Source organism: Xiphophorus maculatus, chromosome 11, assembly GCF_002775205.1.
Source record: "Xiphophorus maculatus strain JP 163 A chromosome 11, X_maculatus-5.0-male, whole genome shotgun sequence".
NCBI classification, from domain to species: Eukaryota; Metazoa; Chordata; class Actinopteri; order Cyprinodontiformes; family Poeciliidae; genus Xiphophorus; species Xiphophorus maculatus.
The window spans coordinates 22,355,221-22,379,616 of NC_036453.1; the positions used below are offsets into that span (position 1 = coordinate 22,355,221).

The following is a 24,396-nucleotide window of genomic DNA, read 5'->3' on the forward strand; positions in this document are numbered from 1 at the left end:
GGTACCTTTAATAAGACCATAAAAACACCCAAGCTCATGCTGGACCTGTAAAATCAAGATGAATATGCACTCTCTTTCCAGTGCATTCTTTGAACTCTCTGCTCATCAGTGAATGGCTGTTCAGTGAAGGTACCCCCATTGTACATTTCAATCTTTGTCCCACTGTACATTGAAAGCCATTATTCACATACAGTGCAATGAGCGTTTGAGTCAGAGTAAGAGAATATGTGTGGTCAGCCCATTCTCTGCTTTTTCTGCTCAAAAGACACGATAACATCCAGCAACAGGCTCCATAATGAAAATAAAGCTATGCACATCGTGTCCTCTGATATTTATCCTCCTCTGAACATAAAAGACTCAGACTCTCCAAAGGTAAGTTCTTTCTGAAAACCAAAAACATTAAAAAATATATATATATATATACCGGTATATATGTTAAATTGACCTGGAGATATTAGATATTTATAGCCTGATTTAATTTCACCTTGATAACTTTTTGATTAATTTCAATTAGCCACTAGTGGTTTAATTAATATGAAAAATATTCAGAATTTTATAATCATCTCCCTCATCATTCTTCCACATTTGTGAAAATGAGAAATTGAAGATAATTGAAATTATGCAAAAGTGGTGGTCATTGGTTTTTAAAAAGAAATATTATGTTAAAAAATGTCTGCTAATAATAATAATAATATACATCTGAATTATAATTTTGTCTTCATAAAATGCTGATTGTGGGAAATCATGAAGAAGATTACCCTGGAGTAATTGTTGACAAATGTTTCAGCTACTGATCTACTAAAAAAAAAAAAAAGCAGTGAGAGCTCCAGATCTCAGTCAAAGAGACTTCATACTTACTGATTTGTGATTCAATTTCAAAAACACATTAATAATTACATAGTGAAATTAAATGTTGCAGCTCAGACAATTTTCTTCAAAAGGTTGTTGAAGATGCTGATATAGCTCCTGCTCCAGTGGGTAGGAGTTATATCCTGTAGTACAGCAGTTCTGAAGAATCTTCTAACTGAAGACACTCTGTTATTGTATAATAGTTTAATGAAGAGAGATTCTTCCTACCCACATACACTTCTATTTAATAATGATACAATAATCTGAAAGACACATGGTCAGTTTGAGCTACAAAGTAATTTCCATAAATAGTCTAACTGAATTTAATAGAGTTGTAAAAACCCATTTGGTATAGAGAAAGCATTTTTTTTCAGTCTTCTCAGATAAATTAATAATTTACTGACTATATCTATCTTTTCATATTTGGTGTGTCCTTAGAAATGGGGGATTGGTCCATCCTTGGTCGGTTCTTGACAGAAGTTCAAAACCATTCGACTGTCATTGGCAAGATTTGGCTGACGATGCTGCTCATCTTCCGCATCATGCTCGTGGCCCTTGTAGGGGATGCCGTCTACAGCGACGAGCAGTCCAAGTTTACCTGTAACACCCTGCAGCCTGGCTGCAATAATGTCTGCTATGACACCTTTGCCCCTGTCTCCCACCTGCGCTTTTGGGTTTTTCAGATTGTCCTCGTCTCCACGCCGTCAATTTTCTACATAGTGTATGTCTTGCAGAAAGTTACAAAGAATGAAAGTCCCGAGGTCAGGAAGGTGAATATGGTACCCAAGGCCTCACCTTTGCTTGAAGCAAAAGGACCTTTAAGAATTGATAAAGACACGATGCTGGATGATAATACTTCTGGAGAAGAGGACTGGAGCTCGCAGGAAGATGAATATGAAGAGAGGAGTCAGCTGGAAGGAGAAATGAATGAGGTACAGGAGGACCCAACTCAACTCTCTAGTAAAGTGCTACTTATTTACATCATACACGTTCTGCTGCGCTCCATTATGGAAATAGTCTTCCTCATAGGGCAATACTACCTTTTCGGATTTGAAGTCCCACATCTGTTTCGCTGTGAGACCTACCCGTGTCCAAACAGAACCGACTGCTTTGTGTCCCGAGCAACAGAAAAGACCATCTTTCTCAACTTCATGTTCAGCGTCAGCCTTGGGTGCTTCGTCCTGAACATTGTGGAGCTGCATTATTTGGGATGGATTTACATTTTCAGAGTGCTGTTCTCTGCATGCTGCATGTGCTATGACTCAGATAGGGAACCTGTGCAACAGGTGGCTTTGTACTCTTACAGCAACCCACTGTTGCTCGAACTCAAGCATTCTTTGCGTGGAAGAGTCGTCCTGCAGACCACTGCGGCTGCGTCCAGGGACCCAAACCAGGTCCCATCTATCTCCTTTGAGACAGACTCTACTTTGGAGTGCACTTCGGCTAGGAATTTAGATGAAAGGGAACACAGCAAGGCTAGAATACACAGTGTGGCCAAAATAGGACAAGGGAAAAAATCTTGGCTGTGAATCCTTTTCAAACCTTTTCTGTCCTTTTATTTAGATTTTTTTTTTTTTTACTTTTTGAGACAGAATTTTGTTAAGGTACAGACATTAAATAACTTGTGATTGTTTATACAGTATCCACCACATTTACTAACTCCTTTAGTAAATGAAATCTTTTAAATAAATTAATATTTTATTGCAGTCACATAGTCTCTTACAAATTTGAGAAATCAATTGGAGTTAAAACGTCTAAATAAGTTGACTGTCAATCTTTAGATTGCAATTACATAAGTAATCTTAATTTGAATAAGCTTGTCAAATAGTAATTATTGCTAAGTTTGGATTTATATCAGATTTTGAATGCATTTGTGACTGACATGCTATAAGAAAGAAAACTTAAGAAAAAAATTGTAAAGCTTGTGACTTAGAATTAAATAAAGAGCTTGTTGATTTTTAGTCAAATATATCTGAAATCTTTTTATTCATCTTAAAATTATGTCATTTTCACTTCTTATGTCAAAAAAAGGAAATGACAAATAAAAACAGCTTTAGCAATAAGAAAACAATGAAAAAACATAATGATGTTATCAAATATTTAATCTACTAAAAAAAAAAAAATCATGGTTGATTATTGATAGGCAAAACTGTATAGCAAGGGGGGGGAATCTATATCCACCTTCTCTTGTTAAATAAATAGTCCAGAAGGGGTCACTGCTCTCTAGTGTGCAAAGCGATGCGTTCACGGGCAGATGAAAATGTTAACGTTAGAATCAATTTAAAAAATTGACAAGCTAAAAATATTGATCATCTCTTATACTGTATATTGAGAATGAAAATGCAATTGCATTTATATGCAACTGATAAATAGTCTGCATAAGCTTAAGGGGTAAAGTATTTTAATTTAAAAATACGAAGCATCATAATCCCCCGAGCCTCTCCCTTCCAGCACCCCAACCACCCGAGGAGCCCCCCCAAAACACAGACACATAGATAAACATACACACACAAACAAACAACACAATGACGAGAGATCATTGTAATTCCCAAGAGTTATTTACGTCATGACTCAGTGCTCTAAATACGGAGTTTACGGCCGGTACATGAAGGCATCACAAGTACATTCCCTCACCTACTGACAATTAGAAGGGAAAAAAAAACATGCCGAAAACTTCTGGTAAGCCGACATCGCTGTCACCTTTGAGCAGTCCCAGGTAGGTCGCTATTAGACCTTCTAAACAGCATTTACTCTGTGTACATTTTTATAACAGACATTTTTACACTTTGCTGCTAAGTGTTTCCTAAAGCCAGTGCTAGAGAATGAGGGCAAAGCAGCTTAAAGGGAGAGCATTATTGCCAAGCTGAGCACTTGTCAAAGCGCAAACAAGCGACACATGATGTACGGTGACGGATACGAACTTCAAGAAGAATTGTCACTTTATGAAACTCTACATGCGTCGAAATATTATGTTTCTTTATTTTTACAGTATCTTGGGCCTCAGAGGACACGATTAAGTGTGGATTAAATGCGAAATTTGTTTGTGTTCACCCATAACTAAAGTAGATTTGCTATCTGTGCGAAGATGCATTAACGTTTAGTTGTACTCCATCACTTTAGGGTGAGGCTGACAGTTTGAGAACGACGAAGATAACGTCAAAGCTCCTCTGAACAGTGTGTGTATCTAGGGCGACTTCAGATAAACTGTGTCACAGATGTGTAAGCGCATAGACAGAGAGGCTATTCCCCTTTTCTTTTTTTCCCGTCCTTCCTAATACATTGTGTGTCCTCAAAATTGTGTCCTCAATGTCAATACATTTGATGCAGGAATAGGAAGCGTAATTGTACGGTATCACACAATCTTAAACATTTTGTTTTTGCAACTTCCGACTGTAAAGTTGTTGCTCATACAGTCCATTGCAAAATTATTCATGACAACTTTATATGTTTTTGCCATCTCACGATAAAGTTCTTTGTAAATTATTTTATGCGATAGACCAGTACAGAGTAGTGAATGAGTGAAGTAAAAGGAAAATGTTAAATAGTTTTTAAAATGATAAATCTTAAAATTGTGGGATGTATTTGTATTCCAATGCATTTTAAAAGTAACCTACTGTAAATAGTCTACTCTTTTGTTTTTTTTAAATCTCATGATAACAGAAAACAGCTGTTTGAGTCAAAGAATGCAACCAAACCATACCAAGGAACACACCAAAGTTCTGAAGTTTAAAGTAGAATTGGGTTCTAAAATGGCATTCCAAGCTTACAAAACCACAGAGCATGACTCAGTTTATCTTCTCCAAATGGAAAGAGTGTGGCACAACTTTAAACCTACCAAGACAAGGCCGTCCACCAAAACTGATGGGCCAGAAAAGGAGAAATTATTATAAGGAATTTATTCAAAGAAGCCTTCAAGAGACCCCCCTTAAAAACTCTGGAGGAGTTGCAGAGAGCTCAGGTGGAAGAGTGTTGACATGACAGGGTGTGCTCCTTAAAGGTACAGTGCTTAAATGAAAGACTAAGGTAAAAGGTTTATATGTAGAGGGAGTCAACATACATGTGACAAAGGTGTTCTAGTTAATGGAGACCAGAATTGAACACCATAATTAACATGCAGGGCACTGACTGTAAGGGCTATTCTTCAACTGGAACAGAAAAACTGGTCCGATACCTATTGGGGGTAGCATATAAATCCAAAATCACTTTTAAGGTATTTATTTTAAAAAAATAATGATCATGTGTCCATGCCCTTCCAGTTCATGCACTAATTCAGGGATGTCCAAGTCCATTACTCAAGATCTACCATCCTGCAAGTTTTACATGTCTTCTTTCTCAAACATGTCTGAATCAAATGGCTCATCAGCATCTACTAACTCTGCAAAGGCTTGAAAATTAGCCATTTATTTGATTCAGGTGTGTAGCAGCAGAGATACATCTACAAGTTGCAGGATAGTAGATGTCAAGTACTGGACTTTGGCACCCCTGCTCTAGTTTGTGATAGTTTATAATGCAAAATCTTTCAAAAATATATCATACTTTGTGGTTGTAATATGACAGAATAAAATCTTCACTATATATTAATATTTTGGCAAAGCAGTAGCAACAAGCATACATATACTTTAAAGTAATTCAGATATGCTTCACTTATGTTTAGAATGATGTTTCTTTAAAGGCACCAGTTATTTTATTTATTTTTATTTTTTTAGATTTACCAGGTTTTCCAGGAAGGCTTAGATTTGAGCTGTGAATGTCAGTGTTTCCAGTAAAATTCTAAAAATCTCATATTCTTTTTTCTTTTTCTTCTTACTTGACTTCTCATCCATAGCATATGCTCCTGCATATTTTCATAAGACTCTGATACAAAAGTTGGACCCCCTTAAACAAGTTAATTTGCTGAGTAACAACAAAGAACCTAAAGCATGTTTCACCTAATCAAGAAAGACAAGGAGAAGGAAAAAGAGCTGGGCAAAAAGGAAAAGAAGGACAAGAAAGAGAAAAAAGAACGGATGTCCCAGTCAGAGTTGAAAAGCCTGGAAGAGATAAGCATACGTAGGGGGTTCTTCCATGTGAACAGAGGGAGCACCAAGAGGCAATCTAGGACCAAGCTGGAGATCTCTAACCCTATTCCAATTAAAGTAGCTAGTAACACAGAGATTTCTCTGACAAGTGTAGAGAAAGATCATCTTCCCAATACCCAGGAGCCTGATGTAAGACAAACATCTGCAAGTACATCTGGCGAAGATCAGATTTGTAATCAATTGGAATCTCAGCGCTGCTCTGTAAAGGAGAGAGCAGCTAAATTTGGGGAACTGGCTAAGACCAATTCATCAGTGAGTCAGAGGCAAGCAACTATGAGTCAAAAGAGTATAGATGGCAGCAACCCAAGTCTCTCAGATCGGAGCAGGTCTACCTTTAATTCAATGTCCTATCCCAACCCAAAAAGCACTGTTAAGGTTCACATTCCTGAGATTGTAGAGAAGACCTTCCCTGGCGTAAACCTACAGTTGCCTGCGCTTATCACGCCACCAGTACCAGATCCAAGAGAGCTTGAGATTCAGAGGCGAAACACAGGGGACTTTGGCTTCTCTTTGAGGAGGACCACCATGATTGAGAGACAACAGGACGGAAGTGTGTGCCGGCGAGTTGTACATTTTGCAGAACCAGGCGCAGGTACGAAGGACTGGGCTTTGGGCCTGGTGCCAGGAGACAGGCTTGTGGAAATCAATGGAATCAACGTGGAGAGCAAAAACAGGGATGAAATTGTGGAGATGATCCGTCAGTCAGGAGAGGCAGTCCGGCTAAAGGTGCAGCCGATTTTGGAACTTGGCGAGTTGAACCGCAGCTGGCTGAGGACCATTCAAGCTCTGCCCAAAGATACCGTCGATGTGAGTACAATTTTACACCTACTATTCCAGGTGCTTTCCTGTTTTTGCCTTGGGCTATAATTATGTGATGGGTCTTGTGGTCATTCCTACTTGGAAGAATTCCTCTGTACTTATCCAAAATAATTGGTCAGTGCACTCTTTTAACCGCCCAGTTTATAAATCTAAATATCAGATAACCTATTTACTCGTCAACATAATTTCTTTTGTCATTATGCATCTATTATTGATTAGGGACGTTGTCAGGTATCAGAGAGGCTTCTATCTCAATGTAGTGTCGCATTTCCTCTTCCTCTACAAATCATTAAGAATGTTCTGGCGTTGAGGATACCCAAAGGCAAAGCATGTGTTATTTTTTTCTTTTCCTTCCAACAAACACAATTACTTTTTAAAAGGGCACCAATAAATGCCACACCAGCAAAGAACCTGGCTTATCAAATTATGGCGACCAAGAATCAGAATAGCAAACAAAAAGCTCACTAATATTTTTTTAAATTGGACTATGAGAGTGATTTGACTGAGGGGAAAAAGGGAGACATCTGTACATAGAACAAAAATAAGTAGAATGTGGCCTATTGACAATGATACGATACCTTTGTGTTATCAGATTCTTTCATGATATATTATACTGCCTACCCCTACTTTGGGTAAGTTTAAGAAAGGCTTCTTGCTGCACAGGAAACTCCACAACTCCTTTTGCAAATGCAGCTTAATGCAAGTTTCCTAAAGTGAGTGTCTATGTGGTTCGGATGTATTTGTTGACAAATTAAGATTGCTGGATGTTGCTTTTTGTGCCATATGATTTTTACATTTACAAGAAGGTTTTGAGTGTTTAGTATAAGATATTTTTATATTATATCAATAAGATCCCTTGTCTGCATTTAAGGATCTTAAACTCATTTCAAAAACTGATCTCAGGCCTGGAATACAGTCTTAATGAACTAATAATTGAGAATATAGAACATTAAAAAAATTAAGCATTTTTGGATTTGCCATGTTGTTTTCCTGAGTCAGTCATCAGCATTTAAGAAAGAAAAAGATCCCCACCCCTTCATCTGTTATCTTTCTTCATGTCTAGATAATGGGTATAACTGTTATGACACCAGTAATGTGATTTTGTGCTTGCTTGTATGGGGGAGTGTCTATGCGTGTGTGTATGGGTCTGTTTTGAAAGAGAGAATGTGTTCGGGTGTACATATAATCCCCCTGCCAGCCCCCCATCCCTTTGAGACCAAACAATGGGACGCTGAAAGAAACAACGGCTCGAACGCCACCACAGCCGATGGCCATATGGTCTGGTAAGACTTGGCTGGCGGCCCATTCGGAGCTCTTTTCTCCAGTATAATCGTGGGCAGCAAGCAGAGGGCCATTAAGTTAAACTCTTTATTAGCTGGCACAACAGACACCTTAATTTGCGCTTAGTGCTGTTTGTTGTCCTGGCAGAAGAGTTCAGAGAACAGGCTTGTCTTGGCCTGGTAGTATGCTATTAAGTCAGTTCATCAAGAAAGTTGGATGAATTTGGTGAATTTAGTTTGATGTACACACTAGAAAACACATGTACATAGTTCATCTGCTGTTTTTAAAGATCTGTTTGTCCTTTTCTACATTGTTTCACATCCAGCCTGTCTGGTTAATTATGAGACAGGGCAAATGAAAGAAAATGTGCTTGTGAGGATGACCCAGAACCAACAGAACTATTTATAGGTAGTTATAATAAGAACATGTTCTGAATCTGGAGCTCTGGTTCTCAAATCGGATTTGTGAAGCTTGACCATGTGGTATTTTATTGTTTTTTTTTGTTGTTTTATTGAAATGTGATTAACTGCCTCATGTACATGGGAAGATTGATGATGCCCTCTTGTATGTCTGGTTGACATGGAGCTATAGCCAGATGATGATTGCAGGCGAGCACTGACTTTGTGGAATGACTTTGTCATCAATGTGACGTTGCCCAGCAACCACTGTAACTGCAGGGAGAATACAATAATAATAAGCCTGTTACTGAACAAAAAGTGGCTGGACTAGTATCAGCTAAACACCTGCTCTCTTGCGCTGCACTGTCTGTCCCTTTTTTTCCCCTGCTCTGCTTCATCATCATATGGTTTCTGATTACAACCCTGGTCTGCTTTTGACTGCTTAATACCCCCCTCAGTTTTTCACACTAATCTGTCGTCACTCCCTTCTCCTCCCCCCACCAAAAAAAAAATAAAAAATCTTTTTCTCAATCTAAATCCATCTAGCTCAAAATAAGCCCTGCATTATCTGATAAGTTTAGCATATTTGTCATTCTTAAAAAGTCAGTAGCAGATCCCCAACATCTGTTTTACTGTTCTGGAGGCAAAAAGAGAGCCTAAACTTGATTAAAATAGTTTTAATCTTTTGTATTGGCCTGTTGTATTTTAAGCTGTAACATCAAGCACTTTCCTGCTGTATGTTTGAGCCAAAAGCCATTTGAAATGACTTTGTTTTTGACATTTAATTAGTAATTATTGTTTTGGTGCACATTTCTGCATAACTGCTTTATATTATACTCCTGCATTTACAATGCGTTGTATAGTTATATGAGGCCTGGTGTTGTATAGTTCACAAATGGTTTGAGAAGACAGAAATTATTAAATGCCGTCATCTCTTCTACAACCTGTCTAGTCAGGTTGCATTATGCTTATTGTCAGTGGGCGGATACAACAGGGGAAGTAGTTTCAAACAGGAATTAGAAACGGGAGGTGTTTATTTGGATAAAATGACCTGGTTTATGACAAATGTTGAAAACGCAAGGTTATTCTTTTCTTTCTATTCTATCAAACTCATGCATAAAAAGAGTATGAGTTTGATACTCCTACTCATAAGTGAAATTGGATACTTTTATTTTGGATTTTGACACCAACAGGAACTAAACATCACATACTGTGTGACAGATACCTGACATTCCAGGGTGTGTTACAGACACCCATTCATTTTCCCTGAGTTGTACTTAGTTGCTTGACACCTACTTTTCTTGTTGGCAATTAAGAACTATTCTTGCACTGCATGTACATTATTAGTTTTACCACCAAATGTGTGAGAAAATGTTCATGCTTTAGAATCAATTCTGATTTTTGATCTCTGACTGACTGGAAGACGTAACTTTGTATTACACATTTTAATGTAGTTTGAAATTATAATCACTTTAATTCTATTAGTTTAGAATCCACCACACAGGTATTTAGGAAGTCAATCATGCCCAATTTATATTCAATTAATTTCAATTTAGAAGTACTTAATTTAATATTATTGCTCATATAATTCATGTTTCTTCAAAGAGTTGTAGAGGCTGTTGGCTGTGGGCAGGATGGATGTCCTGTAGCGGTCTATATCGCAGCAGTTCTGAAGAAACCTCCAATTGAAGACATTGTTGTATGTTGTATTTTTAAGAAGAAATAATCACAACCACACCATAATCATCATTGATTCCACAGCCATGCCTTGAACAGAAGCGACCTGCTTTAGCTGATGTTGTTGCCCCAACAGATCATTTCAGAAGAGATTACACTCTCCACAACAGACCTATAGTAGATGTGCAGCATCTTGCTGCAAACACTGAAAGACCTAAGCTTCCTAAAGACGTGAAGTCTGCTTTGTCCCTTCTTGTAGGTACTGTGGTCACTGTGGTATCTGCAGTTCAGTTTGTATTCCTGGTGAACACTGACGTATTTATAGTCCTCATCCGCCTTCACTTAACTTCACTTCAGCCACCCTTGAATAATTAAAACTTAGGCCCCCTGTAGAAACACTTAGAACTGGCTATATTCAGTATATTCAGTATTTGACACACCACATGTATCCTTGATATGTACAATGAAAACATCCTGGCACTACTTCAGAAGCTAATATAGTCAATCCTCGTTATTTCCATTATTGGGGTTACAGTCAAACAGCATCAAGGACTGCAGCTCCTTGACTGGCTACTTTATCAGTCAGTGCTAGCAGTAGCATTGTGCCAAGTTCCATCTTCCCAAGCTGCATTTTCTCTTGAATGTTTTAGGTATGCACTATGAAAATAATTGGTGAATAGGTGGATTTCTGCGAATAAGTTGGAGTTGTTTCACAGAAAAATGAGGAAATACTGAACAGAGGTCTATTGTATAATCAAAATCAGTTCATTTTAAAATGCTATTTGATAAAAAAAAAAAAAGCTGTCTATTATCCTGAGCTAGTATATGGTGATGATGAAAGGGAACCACTCCTTTTTGACAATAAGAGCCCTGCAGCAGAACCCGTCATGTAGATAACTGCTCTGTCAGTTAAGGCTTCCGTTAGCTCAGCACTATTTTACTGCTGCGACTCACCATGCTGGTACATGCTTTTGTACTTTATCCCTGAGACATTAACCTTGCATACAAGAAAAGTGTAAAGTCTGCTGTTAGTCTTCACTTTATGTTACAGTTCATGAGCCAGGTAACTAAATTCAAAGTATTGAAGGGTTTATCTGGGTCACAATCAGTGGTTTCTGTGCCGTACAGTGTTTAATCTTTACTCTGTGCAAGCCATGTGTGGACAAATAGTCCACACATTGCTGCGTCCCAGTAACAGACTCCGGGGATTAGCAGTCTGTGCTAGACAGAGCAGGAATGCTGCATGTGTGACTGGATACTGCTCACTGTTAACATTCAAATTTATGGGCTTAGCAAGAAAATTTATCCTATTTTATCTGTTTGGAGCGTTTACAGGAAGGCTTAATTTTTGCTCATGCTTGACTGGACATTTGCATTTAAATGTAAAACCAGAAGCCTTTGCTTTTATCATGTCTGGATCCAAAATGCACTTGATTTGATCACTGGATAGCTGATGTTCAGATGTTTGTGAATAATGTGCTTGATTGGGTTGATTCATTCCTACCCAGTTCAGCCAGTTTCTGTGTTTCCTTGTCTTTGTTTCTCTGCTACGTGCCAAACTGACATTGAGGTAAATATCCGCCTTTCAGTCATTCCTCCCTAAATGCATTTTGACCCAACTGGTTTTACAACAATGACTTTTCAAATATTTTTTTTAGAGACCGGATGGGTGGGTTTAACTTTAATGCTAATTAGTTAAATACATTACTAATTAACTTTGGAATGTTGTGTTTGGTGTTCTTTTTCTTGCAATAAAGCAACACAGTATAAAATGTGGGTCAGTAGAGTGCAAAAGCAGACCCTGTTGTGAACTGTAGGTTTATAGCTCCCTCTTCTGGTTGTAAATATAAAGTAACCAACATGTCATACAATTTAAAGATGTGTAGTGGCCTTGGATAAAGCAATTTAGGCTGGGTTTTTTTTTATGACTGTAGATGTTAAAAAGCCTCTTACTGAAATATCCTTCCATTATAGTAACCAGATATGCATTGTTCTATTGTTTTGTTTTTAGTACTTATAAGCAGTTTCTGGGAGGCTTAAAAATGTTTAAGCACTTTTTGATTAGCAAGTCTTTATTTTGGATTCTTTGTCACGAGAAGGGCAACGTGGCAGTGAGATAAGGCAGTAGTTTTGCAAACTCTATTAATATCCCCTCTGTATTTCAGCAGCTGTCCCTCTTCCATCCCCCGGCCCGGCTCTTCTCACATTACTCCTCCCTGCTCTCTATTCCTAAACCCCCAGTCTCACTGTGCAGCTCGGACTATGTCCCCGCCCTCAAGATCACCCTCCCTCTCAGGGCTTTGAGTGTGCGTGCTCCCGTCAGGTTCAGGTCTTACCCTACCTTTAGGTCTGACTGGACCGCTCTAGCGTCTGAGGCAAGATCAGAAGGTTAACCAGGCCCAGAGAGGAGGTAATGGGTTTGAACCTCTGGCAGATTGAGTGTGCTGTATGAGTGGGGTGATCTTCTCAGGGCTAACCTCTAGCACTTCCATTAGAGCTCTGATAGGGTCTCAGAATGGCCTCCTTTGCTACTCAACCTACTATTTATAGGAGTGGACGCTGATGAAAGTGGGGCCTGAGATGGTGAAGTAGTTGCTGTGTAGCTAATTCTTGCTGTGGTATCACCATATTTTAGTTTAACTTTTGAGAAACTGCTAGAAGTTCTAAAACTTTTAGAAATTGTACATGATATATTACTATTATATAGTGTTTGTTGTGGTTTTTGTACTGTTGGAAACCTCTTTTGTGTTGTTTCCTCTGCCATGGATTACCCAGTTTGTTCTATCCTTTTTAATGGAACAAATTTTATATGTAATACATTTACTACATTGATATCATTTCATCATTTTATTCATGTTTTTTTTTTATTGTCAGTGCTTTACAGTCTCTCTGATCTTTTGCCGAATAACCCATTGTGCTGACATAAAGTCTGCAGTATTCCATCGCTTATCCCTGAACTTTATTTCTCTTTCATTTTAGCCACAACCTTCATCCCTTCTTCTCTGGCTGACTCCCATTTTCTCCCTCATTCCATTATTTTGTTCTCCATATTCCAGTGTAAATCCATGACTTCTGGCCTGTCACCATGGCATACAGATCACGCTTTTCCTTCTGGGAGCAAAAGGTGTTTCACATCTGCATCATGTTGATTGTTGTCTGTACATAAATATTCATTCTGCTGTGTAGAGTGTTGGTTTACATAGTGTGATCATTCTGTTTTTTGTTTGGCTATGTCTTTTATATAGGCTAAAGTTGAGAACAAAACAGAAGTAAGTTGTCTTTCAGATGCATGTGTTGCCAGCACGTATTCATTTAATGTCTGCTTGATATAAATATCACATTGAGCTATATTGAAATAACCTGGAGTGGTTTTGAGAGTTTAGTTTTTCATTTTAATGTCTAATGCAGTTTCTTGTTAAAAAAAAACATTTTTATTTTGTTGACAGAACTAATAATAGGATGTTTGTTTGTGAGACGTTTTACATCTTTAAAGTAATTATCCAAACAATCTGACAAATAAAAGGGGCAATTTAATTGCTAAAGTACTAATGTCACATGTTTTAGTGAAATAAATTGTTTCTCCAATGGATGGAACATTTAGATGCACTTATTAGTACTTTGTGCTCAATTTCTGATGAATCTTTTTGCAACAACCTTGTCTGGTTCTGATTTCAGCTGACTAAAATACTGTAAGCAATTACTTTTTTTTTCTGCTTGTGGAAAAATGTCAAAATAATCTCTCCTAATACTAATGGATTTAAAGTAAAATAAAACATTAATCTTCACTGATGCTGAAGCTGGTTGAGCCTTCCCACTCAATAAGAGCCTCAAGACCGAAGAGTGTTGTCAGCATGGCATAGTAGTGTTCAGATAAGATGTGACTACTGATTAGAAAAAAATATATATATTTTTAGTTTCTGACCGGCCAATCACCATTTAGAGCCAGTCAAATTTTAAATCCAACACCAACCAATTTCTTAGTGCACCTCTATTAATTCCTTAAACGCAAAGCATGAACAATCAATTAAGGATTATTTTAGAGTAATTGACCCTTCACCCTAATATTTGCAAGCTGGAACACTTTTCTTCACCGCTTTTATTAGCAAGTAGATTTTTGGGGGCTGTACTGCCACCAAGATTGTTATTCAGAAAAATTACTTCTCAATATGCATGTGCATATCAATTTAAACTTTCCCATTAACTTTTAAATTTGAAATTGTTGGGCTGTGCTGAATTTATTGGCCTGACAGAATTACTTGACCGCAAGTTTAAAATATGCAAATTAAAGTCCAGCTTAGAAATCCATTCAGAATAATCTCCTTGAAACTTTGTCAGCTCAGAACTCGCCCCCAAACTGAACGTTTTTTTTTCTTCCTGTGAGAACCACTAAAGGAATAATCTATACCATCTTGCTTTGCTTCTGTTCAGTCTGACAGTAGTCAGCCTCAGTCAGTCACTAATCCTGTCGCAGAAACAGCCAGTGGTCCACAACTGACTGCATCATCAGCTGAAGGGCCCAAAAGTAACGGTGCCATGGTCGGACCGGATACTCCTGAGCAGGAGGAGAGCACTGGTGGTAAAAAGGTGATACGAGTTGTGAGAAGAGTTGTCAGGCGGGTGGTGCCTGCTGGTACAGAAGAGCAGAGTCAGCCCACAGCATCAATTACGACTCTAACAAAACCTAAGGCTGCTGGAGAGGACAAGGATGATATTTCTGTAGGACTGGCCAGTTTGATGGGAAGAGTTAGAACCAAGGAGCACCGACCTCGCACCCGCACTCAGGACCGCAAAGAGGATACAAAAGAGGAAGTGAAGCAGCAAGAAGAGGAGGAGAAAGAGAAGGCAGAAGAAGAAGAGGTAAAATCATCAGTGGAAAAACAAGAAGAGGCCTCATCTGTTGCACCAACTGCAGCTCCAAACCCAATGCCACCAAAGGCAAACCCCCTCACCCCTCCACCTGGTTTTTTACCCCCTCCAAAACCAAATCCTTTGGTACCACCTGCTGGTTTCATTCCTGCACCCAAACAGAATCCATTGACTCCACCACCTGGTTTTATCCCTGCCAAACTGACCAGCCTAGCACCTTCCAAACAAAATCTCCTGATGCGACCTCCAGGGTTCATTCCTGTTCCAAAGACAGATCCTCTGGCTCCTCCTGCAGGCTTCATCCCAAAGCCTCGTCTGTTTGGTATAAAGAAACCAGAGGTATTGAGTTAACATGTGCATGTTCGCCTCTTTCTCTGTGTGTAGCATGCCTTTTAACAATAACACACAAGGAAATCATCACGTAGATACATTGTCCTCTAACATCAACTTGAACAAAATTGTTTTAAAAAAGAATTATAACATTTTATTTCACATATGGAATTAGTCTGCGTAATCTTTACTGTTAGAAAAATCACTTTTACAAGATGGTCTTTACTTCATAAAAAGACTTGGTATAACAAAGACACCCTGAGTGATTAGAAGCAGAGGGCATGCACAAGCTCATGATAAGGCTTCATCAGTGTGTACTCATTTCCTGCACTCTGGTTGTCTGGCCAGTTCAAACTGTCTGTGAGCACTGAGCTGTGACTCATTACCATCACTTTCTGCCAGAATAGATATGGGGCTTTGTTCTGTCTGCCATAGATGGGCAAGTAAAGCCTTTAAATATTTCTTAAGGCACATTTTTAAAGAATCAAGGAAAACACTAATGGTGTTCTTTAAAGTAATTAGTTGCTTTTGTTATATGTTTTATGTTACCTTTTGAGAATCAGAAACAATGTATTTTGTACATTGTTCAGGTTTATGGGTAAATAATTTTAGTTTAGTAAATTTTTTTATTAGTTTCTTTTTTATTTGACATAATTTGCATTGCCATAGATGTCCATGAAATGTGGAGTACAATGAGGTAATTGGCCCACAAGGCCGGACTCCAAGTATTACCAAGGCTTAAATAGTTTTTTCAAGGCTTATTCTCTTTAGGAGAACCACTTCAGTGTCTAGCAATAGCACATCTTATGGAAATAGTCAACTCACCATTTTTGTTTGCCGACTGCTGTACAATGAGGATGATGTGATCAGATGCGACAATGAGCATTGTCCATATTTGTGGTTGCATTTTAAGAGCACAAAGTTGACCCGTGCCTCGGGAAGCTATTTCTATTGTGCCAGAAACCCATCAACATTTTATATATGTTTTAGCAACCTGTTTAATACACTACTGACCGACTAACAATGTCATACTTTTGGATATTTTTTAGAAACATTTGAAAATATCCTTACCGGTAAGACACATTCTCTGCATTGACATATCACAATTCTCTGTCTGCATTGGGGCAAGTATTAATGTTTGGTGCAGAGATGATAATGGTGTGGGTATCTGATATAACGCCTTATAAGCAGACAGCAGACAGCAGCAGATATGGGGCAAAACTGAATATACCTCTGTATGTGCTAAGACTGTATACAAGTATGTTCCATTGTAGTAATGTCAGCGGAAAACCTGTATAATTTTTTTTGTTGGTTTTGAGAACCATTCATTTCCATAATGCACTTCAATCACTTGCATCAAAAAACTTTGTAGAATCAACAAAGTTACAGAGAGTTTATTAAGTCTTAAGTCCAGTTCACATCTTTTTAATAGATTCCTCTTGCTGAATACTGGGGGCTACAGCGGCCAATAGATATGCAGTGTTGATTCAGTTTAGAAGGCTTTATTTAAAATAGATCTCTTTTATTTTTACGTCCAACATTATCCTTAAATTGCTTTTATTCTTAAAGTTTTGATGAATTCTTATTTTTTAAGTAGGGTCATTACAGGCGCATAAATAGGAAAAGTAAAAATGTGTTCGTTTTCACAGCTCTTGTCCCGTTATGACTTCTTAAGAGCTAATTTCGATAAACTCCGCTCTGGTTCCTTGGGAAGAACATCCTGCATGTTCAGCTAAGGCTTGTTTAAATTTTTTTAAATTACCCTCAAGAAATTAGCAGCAAATTGTTGTTGATACTAAACAGATAAAAGCTGCGAACCATTTTATTCCTTAACTGCACCTCCTAATGAAGCAATTTTCTTTAACAGCCATGTTCATTTCCTGATTGAATCAACCGGAACACCAAATTATATGGGAGTAGCAGTAGTTGATGGTAGCTGTTTTAGACTAAGGTTAAAATAGAATGCACACTGAAACATAATTGTCAAGTGTACTGCCATCGCCTCATCTTAATGTCATCTCTGTGTGCGCATGTTTTTCTCTGTGTGTCTGTGAATATTTGCATAAATGATGTAAGGTAAAGGAGACGTCTTGCTCCCCTGCGGTGCCCAACGGTAAACCATCCCCTGCTGCACAGGACAATTCTACTGCAAAGGTACACATTACAGTGTGTGCTTTTCACATTTAAAAGTACAACATATTTTTCTTGTTCATCATATTCTTCTATTTACTATCAGTTATGAGTTTTTCTTCCAGCAGACAGTTACATGGGTTTCTTTTGGTCCATTAACTTTACCTTCTGGCTATGGATTTGCAATTGTTGCTACTCGATTTTAGGCTCCTGAGCTGATTCCTTCTGAGGAAGACCACAAGCGTGTCAGGAAGATCTTCACTCTAGACGGCAATAATGTAACTTATCTTTGCCCTGTTGCTGGTCTTTATTTGGCGTGCTTGGTCTGGGCTTTTCTGATTACTAGCTTGACTCTGCTGCTTGCTTATCCAGATGGAAGGCAATTTTTCTGACAAGTTTTCAGATTCTGGAGTTACTCTGCCAAAGGACACAAGTCATATAAGTTTCCTGTTACTGAATCCTGACACCAAAAATATGAACCTATAATTTTTGCCAATTTTTGATCACACAGTTACAGTTAAAAGTTTACATGCACATGTCACAGGCATGGATATTGGATAAATTTGGACACTTTAAATATTTGATATAATATTTATGCTGCAGAGAGGGGCTGTTGTAAGTTGTAACACAGAGCTGTCACATTATTGACATAAAATGTTTGGGGTAGCTGTTAGGTTTGGTCTTGTCATTTCTTTGGTTTTCTTCTTTTAAGCACATCAACACAATGTACTTATCAAACTTTGTATATTTTTTATTTTTTTTTGGAAAGCAGCACTAATGTGAACAGCTTTTATAACGGTAATTTGCACAATTCTTCACAGCTGCGAGTTTTCCAAAATAAAGTCGACAGTGGGGGAGCACGGGAGTTGTTGTGTGGTATTGACATCAGCACCATGCAAAAATAACTTGGCTTGGAAGTCTCTGTACCGTTCTTTTGGGAACAAAATAATGGCGAATTACTGGCTTGTTAGATGAGCCAGTGCCTCAAATTTAAAGTAATGTCTCACCTTTTCTTGTCGGAAAGGATTTCTAATGATTGTTTACGCTTTTAAATCCTGTTTCTTGTTGGTCACACACATTCCTACATCATTTTCCCGACCCTCAAAGCTTTCCTTGGGGTCAGCACTTTAGCAGCTGTCAAACATGGTGGTCATAGTATCAATTCTATTTGCACCAGACTGACAACAGGCTTGTCAGTATTATCTGAATACTATTGCTTTCAAAAGGTGTGTCTGTGGCACAACACCAAGTAGTTTAAGTGAACATTACCATTTCTGATTAGAAATAAATATGGACCTGCAATTAAATCAAAATTTTATTGATGATTCTAAAAAGTATGTGGTTTCTCTCCATAATAAATTCAGGTTTGTTCACCAAAGTCTTGATTTTTAAAAATCAGTGACTTGTGATCAACCAATTATAAAAAACAAACTGTTAAATGCATTACTAAACACCCCAAGTTTTTTGTCTTCATGCCCATGATGATTGTATTAAACGTCTGACTGCTAAGTGTAAATGCTTTCTAGATTTACGGTTTGCTAACTAGATAAAATGGGAGAAAATGAGAGCGATTCTGATAATCTTTGGATTGTTACTTGTTGGTCATTCTTTTGTAACATCTCTTGTATCAAATGTATTGTATTATGTATTTTAGTGAAGTAGCTACACTACAGTGATTTAACTATTTTGCCACTTCTGGATGTTATGGCCATGAACTGCAAGCAGTTATCTGTGTGTCTAAAGTGCAAAGAGCCCTTTCTATGTATCTTTTCTTTTTCCTGTGATGTTCTAAAGTCAGATTTTTCTTTTGCTTTTTTGTGGGCCACTGGATTCTGCCTTTCTCCTTTATTATTTGCTCTCTGCATGGTTAGAGGCCCAGAGGCCACAGAGTTTCTTAGGTATGGCTGCTTTTACTGTGGGCTCAGTGCACTCCTTAGGACATTGAGTGCTGGAGTTAAAGCATGCTTTCCTCCACTGACCCCTCTGTGGTCTATGTTACCCTGCCTGCCTGCTTGTCTTTGACTTCCTGCTGTTTTCTTGGTTTGTGCAGAGGCTTGAAAAGTACTAATGTGACATAAACCAATGGGAGTCAGGAGGGGCAGTTGGAATTCTCCTGTCTAGGGTTCTTGACCAGGTTTAAGAAAGTGTCAACAAGGTTATATTTACATTGTGGCAAGTAATGTTTGATTTATATTGCACTTTGTACAGTCTTGGAATGCACATGTGCATTAAGTGTTTCTAGTATTAAGCTGGAAATGGCACAGTCTTATTTAATCAGATTGATGTGTGAGATAAAGGATATTTTCAGAATTAATGTAGTAAAAAATCTTACAAGCAAAAAGTAAAACAGACACAATCTCAATATACAGTACATGCTTATTCATTTCTTTACACTGTAAAACAATAAAATATCAGATTAGACAGGTTGTTTCAATTAAAAAGTTTCTAGAATGGAGCGCAAAGAATTTTGTAAGTTTTTTTATAACCTGTATTATTTTTACTTTTTGTGATCAAGCAGAGGATAAAACCTCAATTCACAGTGTAATTTGCATTTTTAAAACAAATACTCGCAAAACTCTTGTTATGCAAATAAGCAAGTGCTTGCAGGCCTTAATGAGCAGCTGCACCTGGCTGATTTATGAAAAGTATTTCTTCGACACGAGAGCTGTCAGTTAAAACAATAGACGAGGTTATGGACCTCCTACGATACATGAATTATACATGGTGTGTGGCAAAAGATATTTTCTCTTCCAAGCAAACTTTTTATTCAAATCAGACGTAGTTGCAAGCAAAGTAGAAATGTTTCAAATGGAAATCATGCCACAAGATGTTATATATTTCGTCCCTCTATAATAGAGATCTGGAAAAAGAAATTGTCCAAAACATGAGACTGTTTGTAAGAGAAGGAACTGCAACGCTAAAGAAAATAGAATTAATGTAAGAAACAACAGAAGTTACACCCAAAATTCTTACAATCTGGGAAAATGTCTTTCAATAAAATAGTACAACTTTTCTGAAGTTGTTAGTTCTGAAGCCTCAGTGTTCAGGTGGTGCATCAAGTCATTCTGAGTTCCACTTGATTTAGACAAAATCTTTTGCCAAATCTTTTGGTTTATTCTGTAATCACATGGTGTGTGTCAAAAGATATTTTCTCTTCCAAGCAAACTTTGTCTTCAAAGTTTAAAATCTTTGACTTTATCTGAGTGCTTCACTGTACTCATGCAGAAAGCCCAATGATGGAACCGATTCATTAGTGATGATACAACCAGTGTGACAGATATTCAAATAAAAGGCTTTGTAAAGATTTCTCTGATTGCTCCTTTTTTAAAAATATATTTCTTTTTAGAAACTATAATTATAAGCTTTACAAATATTTCTCTCTATCCCTCCAGCTGTGAGTTATGAATGATGTATTTTCGAAGCACAAGTGAAATTTTGCTGTGTGCAGTAGAGCAGTTGCTCAAAAAATGGGTTTTACTTATTTAAAACAGACAAATGATTCAGAGTAGATATTTCAGCATCTTTCGTAAGTTAGCACAACTAGCTTGGAGACTTGGCAAAGGCTGTCAATATTTCCAAATCTAGCATAACCCAGAATGAACAACCAAAAACAGATTCTTCTGCTGATCAATTTGCTCTTTCGCCAGTTTGATGGAACCTCGCCAAAGCAAGTACAAATGACATTCTGTGGAAAGCTTCCCCTCATGTCTTTGGCAGGAAATTAAAATTTATTTTTAGTGACTTCATTGTATTTTTAATACTTTTGTTTGGCGAGAGTAAACAGGGTGGGTTTTTCTGACCAGCTGATCTTTGGTTAGGACTGTTTTAAGCTGAAAATTTCCACCAGCAGATATTAACATTGAGAGTTCTGTTTTTCACCCAGAGTGACATCTCATCTCAAATTAATGCATCTATTGCATATATATGTACTTGGCAGAGTAATAGATGAGTTTGTACTTGAACACCAGCTACAGGAGTTGCTCAATTTAGCATCTAATCCTATCAGAGTCGTTTGCATTTTCTTGCATTTCTTTTTTTTTTTTGTTGCTCTTGTTAAAGTGTTATTTTTTAATTATTTACAATAATCCACTATTATTTGTTTCACTGCTGTGCATTTGGGTCTATTTTGGTGATTCCAAATGAATGTGACATTTACCTGTCGATTATAATTCTTCCCTTTTCCAGTCCAAGATTATTGAGGACCCAGTGGCCATCCTTCAGGCAGCACACTTAGCTGCAACTAAGGTCTGACCGTAACTACAGCCGGTTGCAGTGCTGATTGCATGATTTATTATATTGTTTTGGTTCTTGACATATTAAGCAGAAACTGTTGCAGTGTTTTGTAAAGCAGTTTTACCACCTAAAAGCCCGGAACTTCCCTAAAGCACTCCCTTTTCAAGTTTCTCCTCCTAAAGTAAGAACTCATTAGTTGATATATCCATGAAATGTCCAGCTGACTGCTTTTTGGATCTTCATTTATAATTTTTTTTCTGGTAAAAAATAAAAGCAACTGGAGCTTAATGGTCAGCTCCACTTTCCTGAGGAGGCACTTTGCACTTTACAACATGAGCACTATTCTTATGTAAGAGTATATAATTAAATGCAAAATAAGTACACAGCTGTAATGGTTGGATAACGCAATGATGTCTTTTATTGCAAGAACTCTGTGAAAAATAAGTTTTTCTTTGTCCTTGTTGGACCAGATTCTGACAAACATGATCTTTATATCTGAAGAAAGAAGCAATACAAATATTTTAAATGTGTTTTATTTCATGTGGATTTCAACTTTGTGCTATATCAAACTGTAAGAGAGAGAAGCCGAAATATTTAGTATTTATTGCATTTATTTCATTTAATCCCCCCTAGATGTTGTAGCTTTCTGTGCATGACTTTTCTCTTGACACTTTGACCTGCTTGTACTCGGTTCTGTTTCTTTTAGTCAATCAAAGCAGGGTGTTTTACTGTGTGTAATGTTCTTGGTGTGGATGGAAAAAAAACTCGTCTTGCCTTCTGCCTGTGATGTCTACAGAGGGAAGATGTAGTATTAATCCTGACTGAGTTGAGTGTACACTTAGTAAACACAGAGTGTTTTAAATTTGTATTGGAAGATAAGCCATAAAAACTGAAATGATTTTGTAGAAGGCTACTGAATAATGGACTCAGGTTGTGAAACAAGAAAACAGACCAGTGCTCTCCAATCATACAGGTACTTTAATATCAGTGGAGAGATGCCGCTGTAGAGTATATTAATTACAGATCCACCAATATGAATTTTGTGGCCAGTTTTGTGTTTTTGCACAACAGCAATTTCTCTTTAACAGCTATAACATAAAAATGAAGAACAACATTCAAATTTCCTTCATACCATTAGCATACATTGGACATTTACATGTGGGGAAGAGGTGATGTCACACTGTGTGAGAACAGAGAACAGTAGCTGTGAAATGAGATTTAATTATTTAAAAAAAAAAGAAGCAAGTTATCATAGTTGACATTTCAAGCTGTTTTTAGTGTCTTCTAATAACTATTGGCACTTTTAAAGTAGCTAGTTTTTTTTTAACTACTTCTCCATATCTTTGCATAAGAATGAAGTCCTTTCTCTGAGATATTCAAAAGCCATGAAAGAGAGTTGTTTAACACTAAAGGGAAGAAAATAGAGCAATAATAGATGATTCCACTATCAAAATCTTTTCTTGGAAATTGTTTTTTTATAGCGGTAAAAACAAACTACCAGGGTAGAGATTTGACACAAGAGGGAGTAACCAATATTACCCAAAGTAATATTTCATGGTTTTTAAGCCATTTATGTTCCAAGGCAAAAATAAAAACAAACACAACTCCTGTGGATCATTAACAGATTTTTATGAAGGAGCTTCTGCTTTACGGTGTGTTTAATGCTCGCATGAGACTTTAATACGGTGTGAAAATGGTGTGAAATCATCACAAGATTACGGCAGCTGAATTAATGTCAGTATTACCTCCTCAGTTTTCTCTTCAAGTTCTACAGAGGCTTTCAATAAATAATTGATTTGATTGAGGTGTGTTGAACCAGGGGAGCATCTAAAACGTGCAGGACACTGGTTCTTAAAGAAACACCTTTTGCTGTAATACACTTTGCCTTCTTGCTGGTTCTTAAAGTCAATCTTAAAAATCCACAGGCATGCTCTAGTATATCATAGAAATTACAGTAACCTTTTTAATAGATTCTAATATCTCTGTCCTGACTCTGAATGTATGTGAAAGTAGCATACTGTTGATGAAAATACCTACACTCAGCAAATAACTTCCACACCAAAGTGTGTTCCAAAATATAAAAAATGCAATAATTTTTTTTTTTTTTTTAGATTTTGACATTTCTAATGTTTGAACATTGTTTATAAACACACATCTCCTTCTGATTGTTTTGCTTTAACAGGTGAAGACAGAGGAACAGTTGAAGGCAGAAAAGGCCTGGTATGAAACGGAAAAAGTATGGCTTGTCCACAAGGATGGATTTTCTCTGGGTTTGTATTATTATTTTTTTTAAAATCTGCATTTGTTATGATGAATAGATATGTTAAACTCCCTCTCCTGCCAGTTGGCATGTGGTGACATTTGATTGCGAAAAGTACAGATGTGGGTGTTTTGAAGCACATAAAATGCTTTTAGAAACATTGCCGTTAATTTGACTGCTCTTGTTTACCTCAGACCGAATGTATTTCACTGTAGTGTTCTCAAAACAACATGCATGTTATGCTTTATTGAATCTCATGCATTATTAAAATATATGCAACTGCCCTAAGCCATGTGACATGAAAGAGAAGGTCCAGATCAGATGTCACATTCAATGAATTTCCTAATTTGTGATAATGCAGCCACTCTCTTGAAGACGGAGGCAGACAGCCTGCCAGAGGGGAAGGTAAAAATCCGCCTGGAGAGTGATGGATCTTTATTGGAGGTGGATGAAGATGATGTAGAGAAGGTACTTA

At 37.5% G+C, this 24,396-nt stretch overlaps 2 protein-coding genes across 7 annotated transcripts in view; both read left to right on the plus strand.

Moving 5' to 3' along the window:
- Positions 1–1,289: 1,289 nt before the first annotated feature.
- LOC102223129 (gap junction delta-2 protein-like) lies at positions 1,290–2,378 on the plus strand. The gene has a single exon (XM_005803627.1). It carries the CDS (start codon positions 1,290–1,292, stop codon positions 2,376–2,378), a length of 1,089 nt encoding a protein of 362 aa, XP_005803684.1.
- A 1,107-nt stretch (positions 2,379–3,485) lies between these two features.
- Positions 3,486–24,396, plus strand: part of LOC102222876 (unconventional myosin-XVIIIa-like) — an 85,641-nt gene continuing 64,730 nt past the window's right edge. For 2 of the 6 annotated variants that reach the window (XM_023342240.1, XM_023342241.1), the window contains exons 1-4: positions 3,486–3,565; positions 5,675–6,734; positions 23,844–23,931; positions 24,283–24,389. In XM_023342240.1, coding sequence (XP_023198008.1) covers positions 5,769–6,734; positions 23,844–23,931; positions 24,283–24,389 — 1,161 coding nt within the window. In that variant the 5' untranslated portion in view covers positions 3,486–3,565; positions 5,675–5,768. Of the gene's footprint in view, positions 3,566–5,674; positions 6,735–12,437; positions 12,513–13,081; positions 13,227–13,347; positions 13,372–14,530; positions 15,308–17,374; positions 17,453–17,634; positions 17,707–21,613; positions 21,674–23,843; positions 23,932–24,282; positions 24,390–24,396 lie in introns of those variants that run through there. The other 4 variants (XM_023342238.1, XM_023342237.1, XM_023342236.1 and 1 more) reach the window with 4 other exon arrangements.

What these genes read in the sequence shown, in the direction of transcription:
- LOC102223129 (XM_005803627.1), top strand. Translation starts at nt 1,290, where the DNA reads ATGGGGGATTGGTCCATCCTTGGTCGGTTCTTGACAGAAGTTCAAAAC.